We start from the raw sequence: 20,750 nt of genomic DNA on the forward strand, positions 1-20,750 counted from the left end.
ACGTAATTTAACAGGCAGTCAAAAGGAACATGAAATTATTCACCTTGTCCTTTGCCAAAATTAGGTATTAATGCAGTCAAACTAAAAATGAGACAGATAAATTTATTAGTACTTTTAGCATTTTGCATTAGATATGCACAACAGCGTCCTGAAGTCTTAGTTCTGTTTTTTGAATTCTGGTAGAAGTACAAGTATTTTACTCCTGCTGTAAAATTAAGTGCATTTAGAAATACAAGTATAAAAAGATGTAGAGAATCAGTAGCTAATCTAAAACATAGCTTTTATGTAATTTTGTTTTATTGAAGACAATTTTAAACAAACTGAATGTTTGTGAATATACCTTTAAGATATTATCTATATCATACATTCCACAAATTACTTTAAGGTAAAATAAACTTAGGTAATATCTTTAATTTTTTGACAGTGCCAATGTTATACACTGATAACATATAATACTATCTGTTTCTGTGATTCTGCTGTTGTTGCAAGTGTTAGTGTTTAATGTCCTACCTTCTAGATTCATGATACTCTGTAAAAATTGCAAGTTTCATTGTTGGGGGAGACAGGGAGGAAGGCAGGCCAGCCTTCAAAAGGGTAGTGGACAGAACTGGACACCAAATCTGCTCAGGGTCAAGAAGTTAGATAGAGGATAAGAAGTAACGTAATGGGTTTTTAACCCATATACAACTTTTAGTTTAATAATTTCTTATTGACTTGACTGTTGATACTTGAATCAAGGATATGATTTGGTCAGGATTATACCTTACACTAGTCATATGTAGGAATTGAAAGTAGAAGAGTTCCAATACTTACTCATGAAGTCTGTGACCTACCGGGCAATACTATTTAAAGGTTTGATAGTATATGCTCTGAAATCTAAGGATTTTTGTGTTTTTCCCTGGTAGATAAGTTCTTTCCTAATTTGAATGCTTATTTAAGAAAGTATTTTTTCTTGGGCAAAGCCAGTTTGAATTTTATAATGGGATTTTACATAGGGATTCTATCTTGTATTTTTTAAAAGATCTTTTTTTGTTAAAGTTACCTAATGTTTGACTGTTATGAACCTATTTGTAAAGCTTCTGTAGCCTATAAGCAAAATTATCTTGATTTCTCTCTTGTATCTTATTTCACTAATTGGTGTACTGAATTTGCTACACAAAGGAGATGCACTCATAAAAGAATGAGGAACTCTGTAAATTAGTACTGGGTTTCTTTAGACTTGCTCCATGGAACAAGATGCATCTCAGGGTAGAAGGCAATGAATTTGCAATATATATCTCCTTATTTTTTGCTAGAAACAGCTGCTTCATTAAGGAGCTCCTTTCCCTGGCATGGGACAGCCACTGAAGGCTGCAGGAGTTTTACCACAGATGTATACAGAGTGCTTGGATGGAACTTGACCCATTTTGCTAAATAAAATTCTGCTATAAGACCATGCCTTGTTTTCCTTCAGTCTGAATGCCCTTATGGGTAACTATCAAAGTGGGGGTTTAGAGGAGGTAGCTGGATGCTTCCCATTTCAGATTCGGAATTTCTTTCCTGTCAAGTAAGAGACTGTTCCTGCTTTCTTGCACGTTGTCAGAACATCTGCCAACATCATCCAGTGCTCCTGAGCTTACCTGTTTGATCACATTAAAAGGATATCAGGTTTAAGGGCTTAGAAACAACATTAACAATGCAGGAAAACTGAGGGTTTTTTACTGTTGTTTTCTTTCTTTATAGATAATAGTGATGGAGAGATTGCCAGTGAATGTGAAGAATGTGATAGTATCTTCAGCCATTTGGAAGAGCTGAGATATAACCTGGAGCAGGAAATAGGCTTTGATAAATTAATTGAAGTTTATGAGAAAATAAAGGTTTGTGGAATAACATCAAGTGGGAAATATTTTAGGAAACAAGTAGCTAGAGCTGTTTGCTGTGACAGTTATTGCAGACTCAAAAGTTTTTTTCTATAGTTTTTTAATCTGTTTTGACACACTAAAGTATTAACAGAGAAAATGCCCTGCCAGTGGATTAAAGAGGACACTTTGGGTTTAACCAGGAATTGCATTTAATAAATTTGAACTATTTGATTCTAAACCCATTTTAATTTTGGCAACATGGTTTATCCTTTCCCCTAGGCTATACTTGAAGATGAAGATGAAAATATTGATATTTGTTCAACCATAGTTCAGACTGTTCTTGGAAATGAACACAAACATCTCTATGCCAAAATACTTCACCTAGTAATGGCAGATGGAGCCTACCAAGAAGGTAAATCTCACTGTATCCTGGCAATTATGGCTTGTCTTATGTTCTTTCTTGGTCATATACTACATACTTTTAAAACATCATAGAATCACAAATTATAGAACATATCTGTACTTTGTTGTATTGATTGGCTAAATTAATTAAAATTTTCCACAAAGGGTATTTTTATTCCTGCAATAAAACATGGCAAACTTTGCTAACCACTTTAACAGAATATACGTGTACAATCAACTGTAACAATAGTTGCCTTACAAAAGATGCAGCATAATTATTTAACTTCTGTAAAACAGTTACACAGATGGGGAAAGTGGAAATCTAGAATAAAATTTTCAGAATAAAAAACAATTTTATCTTAAGAATTAATGAACTTTTAGCTAAAATAGTAAAACACTTCTTTTAACAGGTTGCAGTATCACTGCTTTTCTGAAAACTTCATTGGGCTCTTTATCTTATAATTATCACTTTTCAGAAGACCTTGATGTGTACATACCATCCATCTTAGTTGGTGGCTCAATAATACATAAAGAGAATTTATCTTGCTTTGGAGCTCTGGGCAGCTTACATCAGGTTATGAGGCAGATGGAAAGAGCACACAGACCACTATCTGTGAGAGCGTGGGTTTGGGTTTTTTTCATTCTCTCATGTAAAAAATTTAACTGCAGTTATGTATTTTTAGATTTCTAATGATGAAAGCCTTTACTGGAGAGGGGGTAAAAAAGGCAATCTAAAATCCTAATTAGGTTTATAGAAATCAGAAGCATCATATATTTGCTTTAGAAATGTGTGCAATGATCACTATTTAATGTATTTCAATTTTGAAAAAATATTCAAATGCATGTTAACCAACATGTACTTTCTGCATCTTTTAAATCCTTTTACAAATGTGTTGCAATAGCAGTTAACAAATGGTCAAGTAAGTGTACGGCTTTCTATGGCTTTTGTATGTAAATACATGAGGGAGGAAAGTCTTAAAACTAGTTTTAAAAACATAATAATTTTTTAAAAATTCTAATACAAATTACATTTTCCCAATTTTTCTTTTCTACTGATATAGGACTGCTCGGTAAGAACAATCAATTCCATGTTGTTTTCATTCTGTGTTATAGAAGTATGACAGAGAAATATCTGAAAATATTTCTTCAGCCACAATTTATGGATTTAATGACAGAATTGGAAAAATATATTGTAGTAGTTAATTTTTCAGGTGTCCAAAGGACTGGCAATATAGAACAAGAAGAAAATGGTTACTATATGTCACCATTTTCTTTTGCTTACCACTCTGCCTTAAGGGTATTTTAAAACTAGTACTAAAAGGCTTAAATGCAAATTTGCTGGAATGTTGGCATATAAATTATAAGCTGTTGTCTGAGTGAATCCTATTAAAATAAGCTAACTTTCATCTTGCAAAATGCTGATTAATAAGTGGCTATTTTTAATAGATTCCGTTTTAATTCTATTTTTTACAAATCTGTGGTAGCATACAAAAAATTTAAAGAGAAAATAGTTCTTTACATTTCAGACATTTAAATTAAAAAATCTTATGCTAATGAGGTGAATAGAGGACAAGTGACAGACAGAAGCATCTTCATGAGCTTCTGTGTCAAAAGCTTTATACTCTTCAAATAAGAAAAGTTAGAAAAAAAATCTCTATTGCTCTTTCCTAAGAGGATTTTTCTAACTGAAGCAGGCCACTTGAGGTGAAACTATCTTAAATTCTCTAATCCAAGATGACATGATGCTCAGTGTTTGTACATATAGTGCTTCAAGGCAGTTTTGGTAATGATCACCTCACTGGTGACAGACTTCGTGGATTCTTGTATTATTGCTTACTAAATTGTGGTTTCTAGTTTGTTTTGTAACCCCAGCTTGACTTTGTGTCTGTGTGTGTCTCTTCTTTTCACACTGTCTCTCTCCCTCTTTTTACAGGTAATGATGAATAAACCTGACTCAGGAAATTCCTTAATGCTGTACTACATACGAGTGTCTGAAGTCTGCACAGCTGAATAACAAATTGTAGTGGAGAATGTAACATGGGGCAGGAGAGGCAAGACTTCAAAAAAGAATGTTGATTGTATGAAAAAGAGAAAAAACATGCCTTTTAAAACTGAGATATCTATGGAGTTCTCTTGTGTGTATTTGCATATGTGTCCCTTAAATACTAGGTGCCCAAAATTTAAAAAAAACCAAAAACAACCAACAACCAAGAAAATCAACAAAACCCAAAAACCTCAACGAAACAAACAAAATCCCCCCCGAAACCTGTAACCTCTCAAATTCCAAAAGAAATATAGAAAGAAATACCTGTATATATTCTGCTACAAAACTGAGACCTATAATTAAAACAAAATTTCTGCCATATCAACAGTTGGCTGGTACAGTTAAGCAGTCGGAAGCATTACTGTGTTGTGGAAGTACCCACATCTAGCTAGTCACTTACACACTTCAAATAGCTTTTCTTTACACCTACATAAAGAAATTACTTCATTTTATTGACCCTCGTGGTTGTATTTTAATAGCATCTTAATCTAGTGGTCTATTTCAAGTATTTCACTTTTATTGTATTTTGAAGCTGAAGGCTTCTGTCATATCTGAAATATCTTAATGGTGTTTCTGAATCAAGGCAGACTGGTATATAAGTCTTCAGAGAAATGCCTGGGGGGGTTTTTGAGATTGTAAAATCCATTTGGGCTAGAAAACTCTTTTTTCCAATATTTTTCTTCCTCTTCCCCTTCCTTTCCCCTTCCCAAAAATCCAAGTTATTTAGCTGTCTTGAATTTTATAATCTAGTTGATGATAATGTTGAATTGAAAGGAGTGGAGGTTTTCCAGTTTGTTTCTAACGTCTTACTGTTACACTCATGGCTCCAGCAGCTATGGGGGAAAATGAAATATTGCAGGCCCAAGTGCTGTGTAATACTTCAAATCTTTTGGCTGCTGTATTGTAGCTTGGTTTCCACCACCCCAAAAGCAAAACCAGCTTTTTTCTGACCCACATTTCCTTGTTCCTCATGTAAAAGCAGTACTATACAGGCAGACATTAGGTATTCTGTTGTTTTCCAGTCATTGCCTCTAAAACAACTTTACTGGTTTACCATTACAGTAAGTCTCTTGTTACAAATCCAATGAACTGTCAAACTTCCAAGTGCCCTATTGGAGAAAAATAGGGGTTTGGGTGTTTTTCAGCTACAGCCAGTCACAATCTAAAACTATCAAAAGTTGCTTTTCCACAAAGTAAAATCAAGTATATATATATATATATATATGTATATTTATTATTTAAACTGTCAAAATATGTACATGATTTTTGTATAGTTGTTTTACTGTGTCATTATTAAAGTTTTGCCGACTGAAAAGCGTTAATTTTTTTAAACAGATACAATTCCTAAAGGTAGACCAAACTTACTCTAGTTCAGTGGTATCCTGGGAATCTGCGGTCAGAATAAAATTCATAATAATAATTAATTGCCTTTTAATACATTTTTAATATCCTTATTTACTTGATAAACAGCTCTTGCTTCATCTGATGAGAAAGTGTTATCATTGTTGGAAATGGTGCTGGTTCTGTCCTATGCTGCTTCTCTTTTCATTCCCTTTCCTTCTTTGTTTCTTTTTTCTTAACTTCCCCCAGTAACTTTTCACCAGGCTTCTCTTCTATTCCACTTTTCACTGCTGCAAAATCTATTCAGAGAAATGATCCTAATGAGCTACATCATCCATGACATTCAGCAAATACACCATAAAGATTTTAATAAAGAATGAGTCTGCATTATTTCCTTTTTCAGGTTTGATTTTCAAATCATACCTTTCCCCCCTTTTGGAGGAAGGGAGGACCAAAAGCCTTTTAAATGTAAAAGAATATAGAATAACTGTGTGGAAAGAAGAAAATATACCAACTAGTATATTCTATGGGTTTGAATTCTTTCAAGGTGATACAGTTTTACTGAAGTTAAGGGTTGGGGGAATGTTTACGTCTTTTTAATTGAAATATTATTATTGACATTCTTCATTTCTTATGCAGTGTGTTGGCTTGCTCCTGGTAAGAAAAGTGAACATAATCTGTAGACTTCCAGCTTTACAGACACAGAGCTTTTTACCAATTAATGATTTGAAAAATACATGTAAATTGTGCGCAGCTTTTTAAGAATAGTTTTCAAACTTGACAACCAATACTGAATATCCTTGGAATCCCTCAAAAGCTAATTTAAAATTGACACAGTAAATAAGTTTGCTAAAGAAATACTTTCATCTTAAATTTTAAATCCATATTTAATGTATGCTATAGTGACATAAAGAACAACATGGCTTCAAGATGATTTATTGGTCTGTATGTAATTTATTGAAATTAATTGAACATTTCAGTTGTAGGCATATTACATGCACTGTGAAAAATTTTTTGTTGTAATTCTAGTAGCAAATTGAGAAATAGAATGGTATTTTTGGCACAAAACATATTCTGTGAACTATGTCACATTTATGTCTCTATCCTCAGACTTTCTTTTTGACCTTTGAAGCCAACTGTAAATTCAGTTGAGAAATCTTTAAAACAAACAAACAAAAAACCTTCAGCAGAAAGGAGTAAGGCCCCCAGCAGTGAGCTGGTTTGAGCTGAACAGGTACAGAACTCTACCCTGAGCACTGGTGCCTAAGATCTTTTTTGAAGAACAGAGCCTGAAGAGGCTTTTGCTCTTCAGTTTGCTGAACTCCAAGTGCATATTTGAAGTTACTGCTAGAGGGTACTTCAGAAAAATGTATTACCTGGTTGCGCAACATGAACCAAAGCAGAGCTCAGACGTTTCTGTGGTCTGGTGAGTGGCTGATGGAAACCAAGTTCCAGCATACCATATTCCTTATGAGGCTCTCTGTGATCTTGGGAAATCTACATTATTTATCAGTAGTTCTTATTTCAGCTTTTAGTGCTTCTGTGCATTAATGCCGTATGTTTATTCAAACACACATTCTCTACTCACTTCTTTGTTGTAAAGCTTCACAACTTTGCCCAGATCTGCTGGCAGCCACGGCTGCAGGTTGTCCTGGCCCCTGTGCAGCCTCCAGGTGGCAGCGGGCGGGCGCCGCGGTGAGACCCCCGTGCAGCTTCCACGGCGGCCAGAAGGGTGTGGGGCCGCCCGGGGCTGTGCAGGGGGTCCTGAAGGGAGCAACGGGCGAGGCTGAATCAGAATGGAAATTCTTAAGTCCCTGTGATTTATGGGTATTTCCTTGTACAAGACCATGATATGAAAACACTCATAAATGCAAATTTTTGTCTGTTTACAAAATTCCCTCGGGTCCTGTCACTGGTCACCACAAAGAGATCAGTGTCTGGCCCTTCATGAGGATACTGAAGACTGCACTGAGGTCTCCCCTCAGTCTCCTCCAGGCTGAACAGACCAAGTGACCTCAGCCGCTCCTCATAAGGCTTCCCCTCAAGGCCCTTCACCATCTTTGTTGCCCTCCTTTGGATGCTCCCTAAGAGCTTTATGGCATGGAATGCCCAGTTTCCCCAAATGACTACATGCAAATTTAAATAAAACAATACAACACTTTCAGCACAGTTGAGATGTTGTGTAAGGTTGGGCTCTGTATAATCTTCCCCTCAGCCAGAGGCTGGGGTAGAAGCATGGCCCTGACTAAATTACTGATTTGTCTCTCTACTAAAAGCGCCTCATCAAGGTTCAAATAAAGCTAGGCTCTACTTAATTTTATTAGTTGTGATAAACCAAAGACAAATACAGAAATACAGACTGATTTTTCAGTCCTTTTAAACGTTTTCCTTTGCAGCTGTGCTTTCTCAAATCTTATTTTACCATTTGTTTATTCATGAGCCATGTAGACTCTAATATAGCATAAAATAGAAATCAATGGTTACCATCCCTAGAACATTTTTTTTTGCCATTTTTATCATAGCAGTTTAACTGGAGCAATTTGTAGACTTTAAGTACTAGTTTTAAAATCCATAAAGAGCTTCTTCCTTTAAATTAAATTTGTGTGTTAATGCAATTCACGCTTCAGATGCATGTCCAAGTTGATATGTTTTCCAGCTGAGCTGATGAGTTCATCAATTCAAACTGTAGCACTTAGAACGGTTGGCTTGTGGAAGAGTTTTAAAAACACTTCTTCAGCAACTAAAGCCTTAATTGAGCTGCTTCCACAAAGACATTAATTTGCAGTTATTTGTGAGACATACATATATAGGAGTTCAGCTGCTTCTCCTAAATTGCTTGCCTTGAGCACCTCTGATCTGGTGCACTCTTCCAGGTTTTATTTCCAAGACATTTTTAATCCAAGATGGGATTTAGCCAATTCCATTAACACTCTTTTTAACAATGCAGTTTAGAAACTCGCAGAGCCAAAGACTCGGAGAGTTTTTTCACATTAGCTGCAGAACACAAGCTAAAGCCACAGGCAGGTTGCACAGTGGGAAAACTCAAGTGAGGTAGTGTTTGCTTAGTTTCAGGATGGCTCTGACAGTTCTTTCACAAGTTGTCCCTGAGGTTGACTGTATCAAGTGTGAGGTTGGGGCGTTGCATGAGTCACTTCTGCTTGGCTGATGGATGTTCCCTTAGGGACTGTAGTCAGCCAGGAAAAAGCACAGTTCAGTTTTAAATAGCACTGTGGCTCAAACTGATGGAGACATGCTCTGAGGATAAGGGAACCATAATCAGATCCTTGACATACCCTAATTTTTGCTGTATCCTGCACACAGTCCTGACAGTAATCTCTTCTCTAGAGGGAAGGGATGAAGTATGCATTTTGGCTGTATCCTCAATATAGATTAAAACTTCCTCAAATTAAAATTTTAGGCTAAAAATCTGTGTTTCTATCTCAATAAAATTTTGAATCTCAAGAAATACTTCAGGAATGACATATTTTTCTTCTATTGTCTTCTCCATCAGCAGCCAAATGTTCTCATTGCTATTTGTTTTATTGCTACTAGAACCATTTTGAATGCTATTAGAGAAGTTTTGCAAAAGTAAGCTATGTAGCCTTTTTCCAGTGATTGATATGATGGGCATACAGAAAAGACAGAAAACCTGAGGTGTCATTAGTGATGAACTCTGTCTTTTGTGGAGCTCTGCCAACAAGAGCCCTGATTAAAACTGCTTTTTATAAACTACTGTAGCTGTTTTAGTGCTCTAGGCTCTGTTTCTTTCTCTGAATGGAGATATTCAAAGAAAGACTGGATGTGGCACTTACTCCATGGTCTAGTTGACATGGTGGTGTTCAGTGAAAGGTTGGACCCTGTGATCTCTTTTCCAACCTCATCGATTCTGTGATTCTGTAGCAATTCTTGATAAAGATGACTGAAAGAAACAAAATACATCTAATTTGCCATTATTATAGCACAAGTAATTGATCCTTTCCCACTGACGTTAGTTTTGAAAGCATACAAATTGGAGTATTTTAATTCTGTTTTTCAAACATTGTAGGAGGAACTCAAAAGATGGAAGTTTATGGCAGTTGAGCTTCTCAATAGCATAAGTTGGGACATAATACTGGACACTCCTATGCCTTTTAAATCTAAGAAATATGATTATATTTTATTTTTTCATGCTCGATAGTTTTAGAACCTTATTTAGTAGATCTGTGTTTATTGTTAGTAAACATATATGAAAATTATTTTGACAGCAGTAAAACATCCCTGATTTTTAGCTATTAGTAATATAGCAGTTTTACCAGCTGTGGAAAAGCCTGATTCCACTGAACTGTATATCCTATTCCACTGTGGACTTTAGTATATCAGTTAATGATCACAGTTAATAAAGTGAGTTAATAACTCACTTTGTTCACCGCTTTGTCACCTTTCCACAGATGATCACTATTGCTTTCGTTTGTCCAGGACAAAACTCCAGGAAATTCTGACTCTAAAGTTTGTGGAGTCAAGCACTGCCAGCTGGGAAAGGCAGCACAGTTCAATCCTGCCCCATGACCTTTGTTAACCATGCAGTGATACTATAGTTTGCTCAGATCATAATGGGCAGATTTTCCACCACAGGTACCATTACCTAGCCATACATATAATAGTGGAGCATGGATGAGCACAGTTATAAGGCAGCCTCCTCCCTCCTAGTTAAACTAAAGGAAGCTTGAGTCAGATCCCATTGTGATCTGTGGAGCTGCTCCTGTTTTCCACTGTCCTTCCCCTCTGCTGACAATTATCAGGACCAGCAGAAGGAAATGTGCATCCACCTTCATGCTTGGGCACGAAGCAGAGCATCATTGATTAAACTGCTGAGAAGATGGGTGTGAGCCAAGGCACCAGATTCTGAGCTGCTGTCAGTGAGGATATGAACACGTCTTCCATTCTGCTTATTCTGCCACAGTGAACACAATCTCCATCAGAAGGATGGGATATAACAGATGGAGCTATAACTTAAACCACTTTGTAACAGTTCCTAAAGCTCATCTGTCAAGGATGGTGCCAGACTGCTTATGCAGTGTTAGTAAGAGAAATTTATGTATGAACATACAAAGAGAAATAGGCCTGCCGAGGAGCAAAAGCTGTGTAGCCTGTAATGTTTATCTTGCATTAATCAAATTGTAATGTATTTATTTAGCGCTATTTTTGTTTTCACTTACTGGCAAAACTCCCCACAGATGTTTTATTCTGCCTTACAGCAGTTAAAACTGTGAGAAATGTATAATTGAATTAGTTTTAAAAATTTAGTAATTGTGCAATTGCCTGGTTTATCACACAATAAACTGTGGGCGCTTGTTACAGGGATCACACTAATCCGTAGTATAACACAGGTCAGATCCCTTCTTACTTCACTAGCTTTAACAAAGTTATCTTTGATATCTCAACTCTAGTATTTTCAGCTTAAATTCAGAAGCCTGGCATCAAGGCCTGTAAACCGTGGGGTATCTCTCCTATCCCTCCATTCTGCATTTCTGTCTTAGTGCTGTCTGAAGAATATGCTGCTCACAGCTACACTGATGTTCATGGAAATTGCAGGTACCTCATTTCTGGAAATTCAACGCTAATGCTTTTGTAGCCTTAGGGAACTGTATTTTCTTGCCATAGGATAGCAGAAAGGTCAGTAGGCTTTGTGATCCTTGGACAGAAAACTGTGTAGAATAATAGAATGAACTGGGAAAAAAAATGTGCTGAAAGCATCTGGGAGTTTTTGTGCATACTAGACAATATATTCTATACTCATTTTCTGTGACTAAGTTTACTGTTACCAAGGCCTAGAATTAGCCAAATAAAACAGCAGGGAAACCTTGTCTGTGTTTCTTGCCTCCACTTCTCACTAACATTTTTGCATTCACTCACTTCTAATAGAGGCTGGGGGGGAAAGTGCCGAGTACACACTAATGACATGAAGGAAAACACTGAAGGAAGCAGCGGGGAGGCCATGGTTTCAACGACTCTCCCTCCCTTGCCCAGGAAAATTTCAGTGACCTCTTGACACCTCCCATGGGAAACTTTAAATTGACAAGAGTATTTGCCAAGTAAATACAAAAAAATGGCATTGAAACAGTATTGTTTCTGACTTAATCCTCCTAAAGTCAATGCAAGTGAGTTACGGTTCCCGCAGCAGCTATAACGCACTAACTTCATTCTTGATGGCCTTGTATGTGAATGTGTATCAGGATCAATTAAAAAAACACTCCCATGCACTCACTAGTAGTCACTTGGGAAACTGGAAATAAAAATGCCAAAAATTAAGTTACAGCTTGTTCCTGGATTATGCCTGTATATTGGTTAAAACTACTACGTTTCACGTTATGCAAATCTACTAGAGTCAAAACATTGTTAATTTGTCCTAGGAAAATAAATGCGAAGGCATTTCATGTTCATTATAACCTGACTGGTTATTCTGTCATGTTTTTGCTGGGGTAAATTACTCAAGAAGGATTGTTGTGACTCTTGGAAAATAATCTGGCTTTATTATATGCCAGTTGCCAATTTTTCTTCTGAAATCTGATCATCAAGAAAGGAGAGATACTAAAGTACATTGCATCTCAAGTGTCTCCATACCATTTCTCCCCACACCTAGAGAATGCATTTGCTACCCAGCAACACTTGATGGTCATCACTAACTCTGATCCTGTTTGTTAATGGTATTAGAGACAGGTTGCTAAACTGGAAATCTGGGGTTTAGTACTGGGAATTGTTCCTCTTCTTCCTCCCCAGCATATTATTTAATCTATCCCGCAGAGATAACTGCATCTGTGCCAGTCATTGTCTCATTTGACTAACCTTCTCTTATCTTTCCAGGTTTTTTTACTACAAGTTGCAAAGTCTTCAATGTATGAGGTAATGCTGCCTTCATATTTCCCATCTCTGTCATATAGAAAAGGATCAGCACAATAAATCTCATAAATAAGAATGCTTCCAGAAGACAATACTAGATAAAAATGCTCACTGATGTGAACTAACACCCAGGAAAACACCTAGTGCAGGCCATTTGCCAACAATTCTTTTAGAGCACAGCTGCCTTAGCTATATTTAAGGACTACAACATGGATTAAAAATACATTGATTTTTAGCATAGGTGTGACCTTAGAGAAGAATTGCAGTAGAATTGCATTAGCAGTTTGCAGGGTTTTGGCACAGTTACCCATTGTCAGTGCCCTAGTCCATCCATGCACAGATGCTGTTCGCTTTTTCTGGGACATGTGGGAAAACATTACTTGAAAATGAGTTTGACTATAGCTCATATAAAGTGTCTGTTTAAGAGGTATTTAAGGGCTGATTCTTAGCTAAAGGGATGGAATCCAGCTGCCTGTTTTCTTTGGCCCCCAGAGTCAGTTTGATGTGATTTACATTTTCAAAGCTGACTTCACAATGAAGGAAGCTAGAGGCATGGTTTTGAGGCATGGGGTGTTTGGGGGGGGGTGTGGGGGGCTGTGTTGGTGTGTGTGGGTGTTAGTGAGTAAATATTTTACAGCCCGCATTCCTAGTTCCACAAAATCAGTGACTCCAGGCCGTGGGACAATATAAGTAAGCACAAAGGCTGGAATTTATTGCTAGTAGTGATCTATGAGATAAGATTTTTCAGCTAAGCCAGTGCAGAGTTCTCTTGCCAGATGTGTGGGAGTGAAAGTGACACAAGTCTTTCAAAAAAAAAAAAAAAAAGAAAGAAATCTTTGGCAATCCCAGAGTGATTATATAGCCTTGCAGCGCTAGCAGCCTCAGAGAATTCATTTTGTGTCTCAATGTCCTTATCGACTTAGAAGCCAAGTCACAAGCTTTATAAAAGAAATCCAAAGTAGAGCCATGAACACTTCATACATTTATCTCACTTCCTTAATCTTATTTTGAACAAGGAAAGTTTTGGGGTCTTCTTTTCTACATTCCTCTGTTTGTAAAGAACTGTGGTAGCAGAATGATAGTGATTCTGCAAAAAAATCACTGGGCAACTTGTCGCTTTATTCCCTTACTTTCATCCCAACAGAATTAAAAAACTTTCCTTTATAATCAAGCTACATCATAAATCCTTGCTTTTTGCTTCTAAGGTATCACATACAAAAGCACAGTACATGGATGGTACACTGATCACATCCAAACCTCTGCTGACATCCTTCTGTAAGTGTACTAGAAACTGCAGAGAACCAAAGCTGTAGAGGAGCTTCTGTACCTTTCAGACAGCCAAGAAGTCTAATTTGTGCTAATGGGGATGCAACTTTCCTTGGAGCTGAGGACACATTCCAAAAAGGGATGCTACAGTCATAGAAAATGCTTTAACTTGGTGCAAGGATGTTGATTTGACTAGTTTGGAACTAAAATGTTAGTGCACTTTAAATGCTGTAACACATTTTAATTTTTTATATCCTAGTATACAAACTCTTACAAAATCTACCTCATCACTCATGTATGACACCACAGCAGAACTGTTCAAGTGTGGCAGAGATGTCTGAAAAGTAAACATGCTGATAATTCTACTTGCCTGTCAGATAACTCTGCCCAGAAGGCACTTTTAGGAGGAAAATGCTATTTTAAGGAAATAAATCTCTCTGGGAAAAAAAAAAAAAAGCTAGCTGAGTATGCTTTTAAGAACTAACATAACCATTTTTTTTTCTGGCAAACAAGCTATTGCAGCACTCAAAATTCTAAAATAGCTTAGTTTTGGATTTAAACAAGTTAGCAAATCCTTCTTGTAGATTTCGCTCTAAAAACACATGAATTTCATATGGAAAGGTGTCACATATTTATCCTGGAGCAGTCCCTGCTCCTAAGTCTGAGAGTGTAGCATAGCTACATTCAGACTTTGTTCTGGGACAAAATCCAAACCAACTCTCACTGCAGAGATGATGTAGGTGAAGGGAGTATGGAACTTTTCAACAGATTTCCTGATCTGGACAGTAGGAGGAACTGCAGGACTCACCATAAAACACACACAAACCACACTGTAGACATATTATTGCTGTTACCATATATTTGTAATGCGTTAGCTTTAATGACCACAAAAGCATAAGTGGTTTTTAAGAGTTGCTCCTCTGTAAATGCGCTTCCAGTAAATGCTCTTAGAATAAGACACCTTGAATACAGTTTTGTTAAAACTTGCAGAAATTTCTGAGTTTTCATTATGTTGTCATGCAGTTACCCAAAAAAGAAATAATATCCTTTAAATCACCTGTTGCAGAGCCTATGCTCTGAGTGGACATGAAAATCTCTCATTTAGAAAGACTGAAGTGGATGCTTAATATGTTCTAAAGATTTATTTGGTATGAAAATATGAATACGGCTGAGGTTCCACCCTGTTACTTTTTGGAGTACCCCAAGGCTTTGGCTAAGGATATTTGCTCTAGGCAAGTTGACTGAAGGGCCTCTCTAGATAAAATAGTACAGTGCTGTGAATTCTTCCCTGTTCAAGAAATTTGCTGACTAGCTTTGTCTTCTCACAGTATTTTAGAGAGTGAAGCTGTAGTGCTTTTCTAGAAATATAAAATATAACAAAAGATAGAATCTAGGAATTGTAGGTCTGACATGATGGATACAGACTTCTCCCAACACCCACAACACTCTGCACAGTCCCCGTGGAAAAGCGTCTCTGACTCTCCTCAGCAATTCCACCTCCTCCTATCTAAAATTGTAATATTTTTTGTTCAAATAGTGTATGTGCCAAGTAACCAGTCTCCAGACGTCCAGCTTCTTTCAGATACTTTGGTAATGAGGTGTGATAATGAAGATTAAACTTTGATGAATGTTGAATACCCTTTATGATATTTTTGCTTATTTAAAAAGAAAAAAAAATTGTTTGGGCCCTGCAATTCATCTCATCTGTTTGGGTGTTCAAAGCTCCAAACACTTGTCACAATGTTCCTCGAAGATAAAACTGGACTTTGGTCATTCCAGCTCACTATCATTAGAAGTGGTTAATTACAATCCTGCCTGATCTCAGTCCAGAGTCAGTGACACCATAATTTTACTTAAATATTTGTATGATTATTGGCTTACTGTTCATATGAAAGAGCTTTACCCATAATTTGAATGTAACCTTTGCAAGTGGGGAAAATATTAATAACTTTTTAATATCTTACAATTTGCTAACAATATAGTTAACTATTAAAACAGCATGTAAGCATTCCAAAAAGTCTTGGGCAGTCAATAATTCTAAAACTACATCCCGAATCACTTCTGAATCTTTGGGAAATCAGATTTAAATGGGATTGGGAGATACCTAGAAAAGGATTGAACAGATAATCTGCCATGCTCTGTCCCCCAAGGAATCTCCCCTGTGGAGACAGCACTAATTCTAGAGAGGCAAAGGAGCACTGGGACTGCAGCCTCATAGATTAGGTTTGTGGCTTATCAGCTGCAGGCAAGAAAGGAAAAAGATCGTTTGATTTCAGAATAAGCTTATCAGGAATGAATTTTTATATTTCTGTTCCTCTTCTAAAATATGTGGCATGTAGTTTGATTTCTTTAAACAAGCATTCTTCTTTGCTTTTTCTTTAACCTTGTTTTTAGTAAGGGCAATTTCAAGCTTGCTGGTTAATGAGATGTAGGCATTATGTTCCCATCAGAGTAATGATCATTTAAATCAAGTTCTTGACCACCTACATACCCCAACACCTTACTGCAATTCTACAGCGTACAGCACTGAATGCTGCAGTTAGGTTATGGGGATCATAAGCACCCATAAGCCCAGTGTTTTCCTGTAACTAGCCTGGTGGGAATGTCTTGTAACAAAGAGCTCACCCAAACTCTAAGAAGTTGTAACACGTTTATTCTTGAATGACACTTTTTCTATTGCATATTCCCTCCCTGTGACACAAATTAAGTTATTGCAAAAGCATCAATATGTATGAAGTTACAATCCCAGTTTCATGTTATCAGAGAGGCAGTTCACAACATTAATACACAAACAATACTCTCCTCAAGAAAGCTGCATGTCTAGAATACAGAACAAAAATCTAAAACTTGAAGCCAAAATGTACTGAAGGCACAACCCATTTCTCCTGCCTCCTCACAAATATCAGAACAGCAGAGACCCTTCTGTTAGGATGCAGAAGTCTTAAAAGTACATTTGTCATTGATCTCGTCAAAACAAGTTCACAACCCAGAAAGTGCAGTAGGGACAGCTCAAAACTCAGTTTTGGCAGCAAACCGACTGGATCAATGTCAACCATGCTGAGCTCCATGCTGCTAGAATATCACCAACAGTAACCGAGCTAGGTAATTTAAAACTGGCACTAACTGAAGAAAAAACCAACCAAAACAAAACACCAAAGCAAAACCAAACCACAACCCCCTCAACCCCCTCAAAAAAACCAAAACCAATATAACAACAAAAAAACCCCATCAATTCTTTAACGAAAAAGGAACAAAGTCACTGAAGAACATCTGCTCGTTTCCACCAGAGACTGAAGAAAGTTGGCCATGCTTCATGATGTGCTGTACTTGCCAATGTAAAGCCAGCAAGATCAGCATGGCCATCAGTGGTAAAGTCTTACTAAACTATGTCAGTGGGAATTTTGCATGGTCTTTGAAAGGGGATCACCACCACATCTCCAGGGGTCATTTTACAAGGAAATAAGATTAATCTTTTTGGTCTGTGCTTGAGATCTATACTGCATGGGAAACACAGGCTAATGCGGACATTACAAATGGGGAAACATGATCCTTTCTAACAAAAAAAAAAAAAAGCTATAAAATAGTTTAGTACAAAGAATGTAGCTCAGAAAAAGAACATGCTTATGAACCTACAAATAAAAACAATCCAGGCTATGACTGCCACAAGACACTATCTTCTGTTGTATTTTCTTTCTGATAAGACATAACACCTTGTTCCTGGAGTCTTTTGTAGTCATCTCAAGACTTTCAGGATGAAATTCACAAATAAATTAAATATGTCTTCATATGTTTATTCTCACAGGCCAGCATTTCTCTACCTGGCATTCACTCAGTTTTGTTTTATTACTCTAAATATACACACTGCTAACATGACTTTTTCAGGCACATTATCCCTGCAGGATATCTCTGCCATTAGTGCCACAATCTTCAGGGACATTTCTTAGGATTAGAATGGAGATCGGACCTAGTGTTGGTTTTTAGTGCATTAGTTTACAAATGTCTTTAGGTTTATAAAGATTTGCATACTGAAAAGTGGAATCCTATTCTGAAATGACTCATAAACTACTTCTCAGTTAAATTTCCAAGGAAGTAGATGTAGATGATTATAGAGTGCATCTCTTAGCCCCTCTTTCCAATAATTCATTGGCAAAACTTGACAGAATATTTGTAAAGATATTAAGATTATAGAAGTTGTATGGAAAACAGTGGTCATATCCAGAAATGATCTAATATTGAATGTTCCCCCTTCAGAAAAAGGTGCAGCAAATGTCAAATTACCTCTTCTCGTGAACCTGACAACTTATCAATTAGCTGGTGTTGCTCAAAGCCAGGCACAGTACACACTGCCTCACATTTTAAAGACAGAGAAAAAGCTAAGGGTACTTGGAAACATGCTAGAAACAGGAATTGTTGCTGTAGGGTTTAGGTAGGAATAGAAAGTGTGACTGTTTCGACACAGCGGGCTGAAGACATGGCGGAGGCTTGTAGGTTGGTTGGCCCACAGAAGAAAAGGAAGAGAAGACAAAAGAGAAGGAGCACAGAGAACACAGTGGGTTTACTGCACCAAGGATGCTGATACAGAACACAGAAAAAAGAAAGAAACCAATGTTATCAGTTCTTTCTGCTACTGACATTTTGTCTTTTGCTGTTCTGCCTATTGTCCTTTGCATCTTCCTTTACTCCAGATTAAGAGATGCTTCCAGATGAAGAGAAACAACATACATTGGAGAAAAAAAATATAGTTTTTGCCTGAAAACCAACTTCAGAAGTACAATTTATTACACAAAAAATGTGTAAAATACAAATATTAATAGACATTATAATCACAGAAATCCAGGTGTTTGAATAACTGGAGTGCCATATCTTTCAAGTCTGTGTTTTTAATGGATTTCTGCCCCGTACAATCTCTCCTTTCGCATTATGCACATTAGTAAAAGTTGTACAAGGAACTAATGAACTACATATAAGAACCGAACGGCTTCAAGAAGGGAGGTCTCCTCACGTAAAAATGTGCAAAGTGTACCATTCCCTGCTTGGGGCTGGAAGCGAGAATGAATAAACGCTTCAATGTAACAGCAATTCTGTTTCTTTCAGTCCTGGCGCCAGATTATTCCAGCCTCTCTGAGTCAAACACTTCATCCATAAGAGGGCACTGTCATACATCTGCACACACACCCACTTTTTTTACATGGATTATATTTGTTTGAAAATTAACTACTGCTGCTGCTCAGGAAGTAACATATTTATCTGATACTCTTCAGAGTGTTTATTGCTTTGACTAATATTCCACCATATATTTAGCATTTTACAGACTTTACACAAAACACTATCAAAGACCAGCCCTAACAAAAAGGTAATCTTTTTATCCTGCTTCCCTGAACTTTCATCTTGCTTCCCTGGTGTACTACCTGTATTGTAAATTCCTCTACCGTTTTAATAGATATTTTACATTCCTTAGGCAGCAAACTAAGTTTAGACAACAAGAACTGCGTTGCTTACAAAACTATGCTGGAAAGGCTGGCAAATTATTACAAAGCAACCTTGATCAGATCTTTTGAAAAAGCACCATCTAAAAGGGAAATACAATTTTCAGACGAAATTTTGTTTAGATTCAACAAGTCTCTATTTTTAATGTACTGATTATCCTTCTTTCTGTAGTGACAGCACTGACATGATACAGAGGAATACTATGGCAAGACAGAGGAATACTATGGGAGTTGGGGATATTCTTATGTATCAGATGTTTATACCCTTCTATTTATGTTACGATACTCCCTGGAAAGCACAAACACAGACCACTAACCCATCTGTATCAGTTTTCCTAAACTCCAGAATTCATGGGGGAGGAAACCTTATTTCTTAATGAACTGTACATATTTAGCAGTTTCAATATTTCCACTACTACTACTAAAAAATAAAATATTAGAGATGCATTCAGTGCGAGCACTTATTTGGAAATCCTAATAATCAGAGAATATCATTAGCATTGGAAACCAAATTAAGACATCCAGAAAGCAAGACAGAAAAGCCTGTCACTCTACCAACTTCCACAAACCTACACAATCCTTGGTGGGGCAGGGGCAGGAGAAAGAACTTTTTACATGTACACAGAATTCAGTAAGGATGACAAAAACTTAAAATCACAGAACATCCTGAATTGGAAGGTACCCGCAAGGATCATCAAGTCCAGCTCCCGGTCTGCACAAGACAGTCCCAAGAATCACATCATGTGCCTGAGAACACTGTCCAAACACTCCTTGAACTTTGGCAGGCTTCCCCGGGGAGCCTGTTCCAGTGCTTAAACACCTTCCGGGTGAAGAACCTTTTTCTAATATCCAAACTAAACCTCCCGGGACACAACTTCAGGCCTTTTCCTCAAGTCAACTTGAATAGCTAAAACTACACACAAGAAGGAAGCTTTCAGATTGATTCGTTTTCGAGTTGCAGTTGACAAGATGATTAACTGAAACTTAAACATTTCTCTAGGCTTTTTCACCATCCACAGATGAGGTGCCTCATCTGATTTAAAAAGAGCATTTTTTTCAATTTCCTTTTGCCGTTTTCTTTTATGATAATTCGCATGTACCTTAGTTCCTCCTTCATTCCCACAGTCTTGTAGAGAAGTATTTCACATAAAACACCTCCAAAGCAAGCACATCATCTCCTAAGGCAATTGGTGAGAGGCACTCACCAATTTGGAGCAGTGTCTGGCATGGTTTATTTAAATCGCAGAATTGCTTAGGCTGGAACAGACCTCTAAGATCTTCGAGTCCGACAGTTAATCTGCCAAGCCCACCAGCAGCCATGCCCCTGGACATGCTGCACTCAGCCTTACCAGCAAAATACGGTCAGGCTGCAAGGGCCCAAGTGGGCACTTCCGCACCCGCGGCAGCGATGGATGTGATAAGGCACCCACCTGCCTCCCTTTCCTGCCTGTGCCCACCCTCGCGGCGCCTGACCACTGCCCACAAGTGGGAAAC

At 37.3% G+C, this 20,750-nt stretch overlaps 1 protein-coding gene across 8 annotated transcripts in view; it reads left to right on the plus strand.

Moving 5' to 3' along the window:
• Positions 1 to 5,602, plus strand: part of NEK1 (NIMA related kinase 1) — a 46,509-nt gene extending 40,907 nt beyond the window's left edge. For all 8 annotated transcript variants that reach the window (XM_018070944.3, XM_029960513.1, XM_029960528.1 and 5 more), the window contains 3 exons: positions 1,723 to 1,856; positions 2,121 to 2,253; positions 4,177 to 5,602. In XM_018070944.3, the coding sequence (XP_017926433.1) occupies positions 1,723 to 1,856; positions 2,121 to 2,253; positions 4,177 to 4,190 (281 nt within the window). In that variant the 3' untranslated portion in view covers positions 4,191 to 5,602. The remainder of the gene's footprint in view (positions 1 to 1,722; positions 1,857 to 2,120; positions 2,254 to 4,176) is intronic.
• The last annotated feature ends 15,148 nt before the right edge of the window (positions 5,603 to 20,750 follow it).

The sequence above is a fragment of the Manacus vitellinus genome, unplaced genomic scaffold (genome assembly GCF_001715985.3).
Source record: "Manacus vitellinus isolate BGI_N305 unplaced genomic scaffold, ASM171598v3 scaffold_0_pilon, whole genome shotgun sequence".
Classification (NCBI taxonomy): domain Eukaryota; kingdom Metazoa; phylum Chordata; class Aves; order Passeriformes; family Pipridae; genus Manacus; species Manacus vitellinus.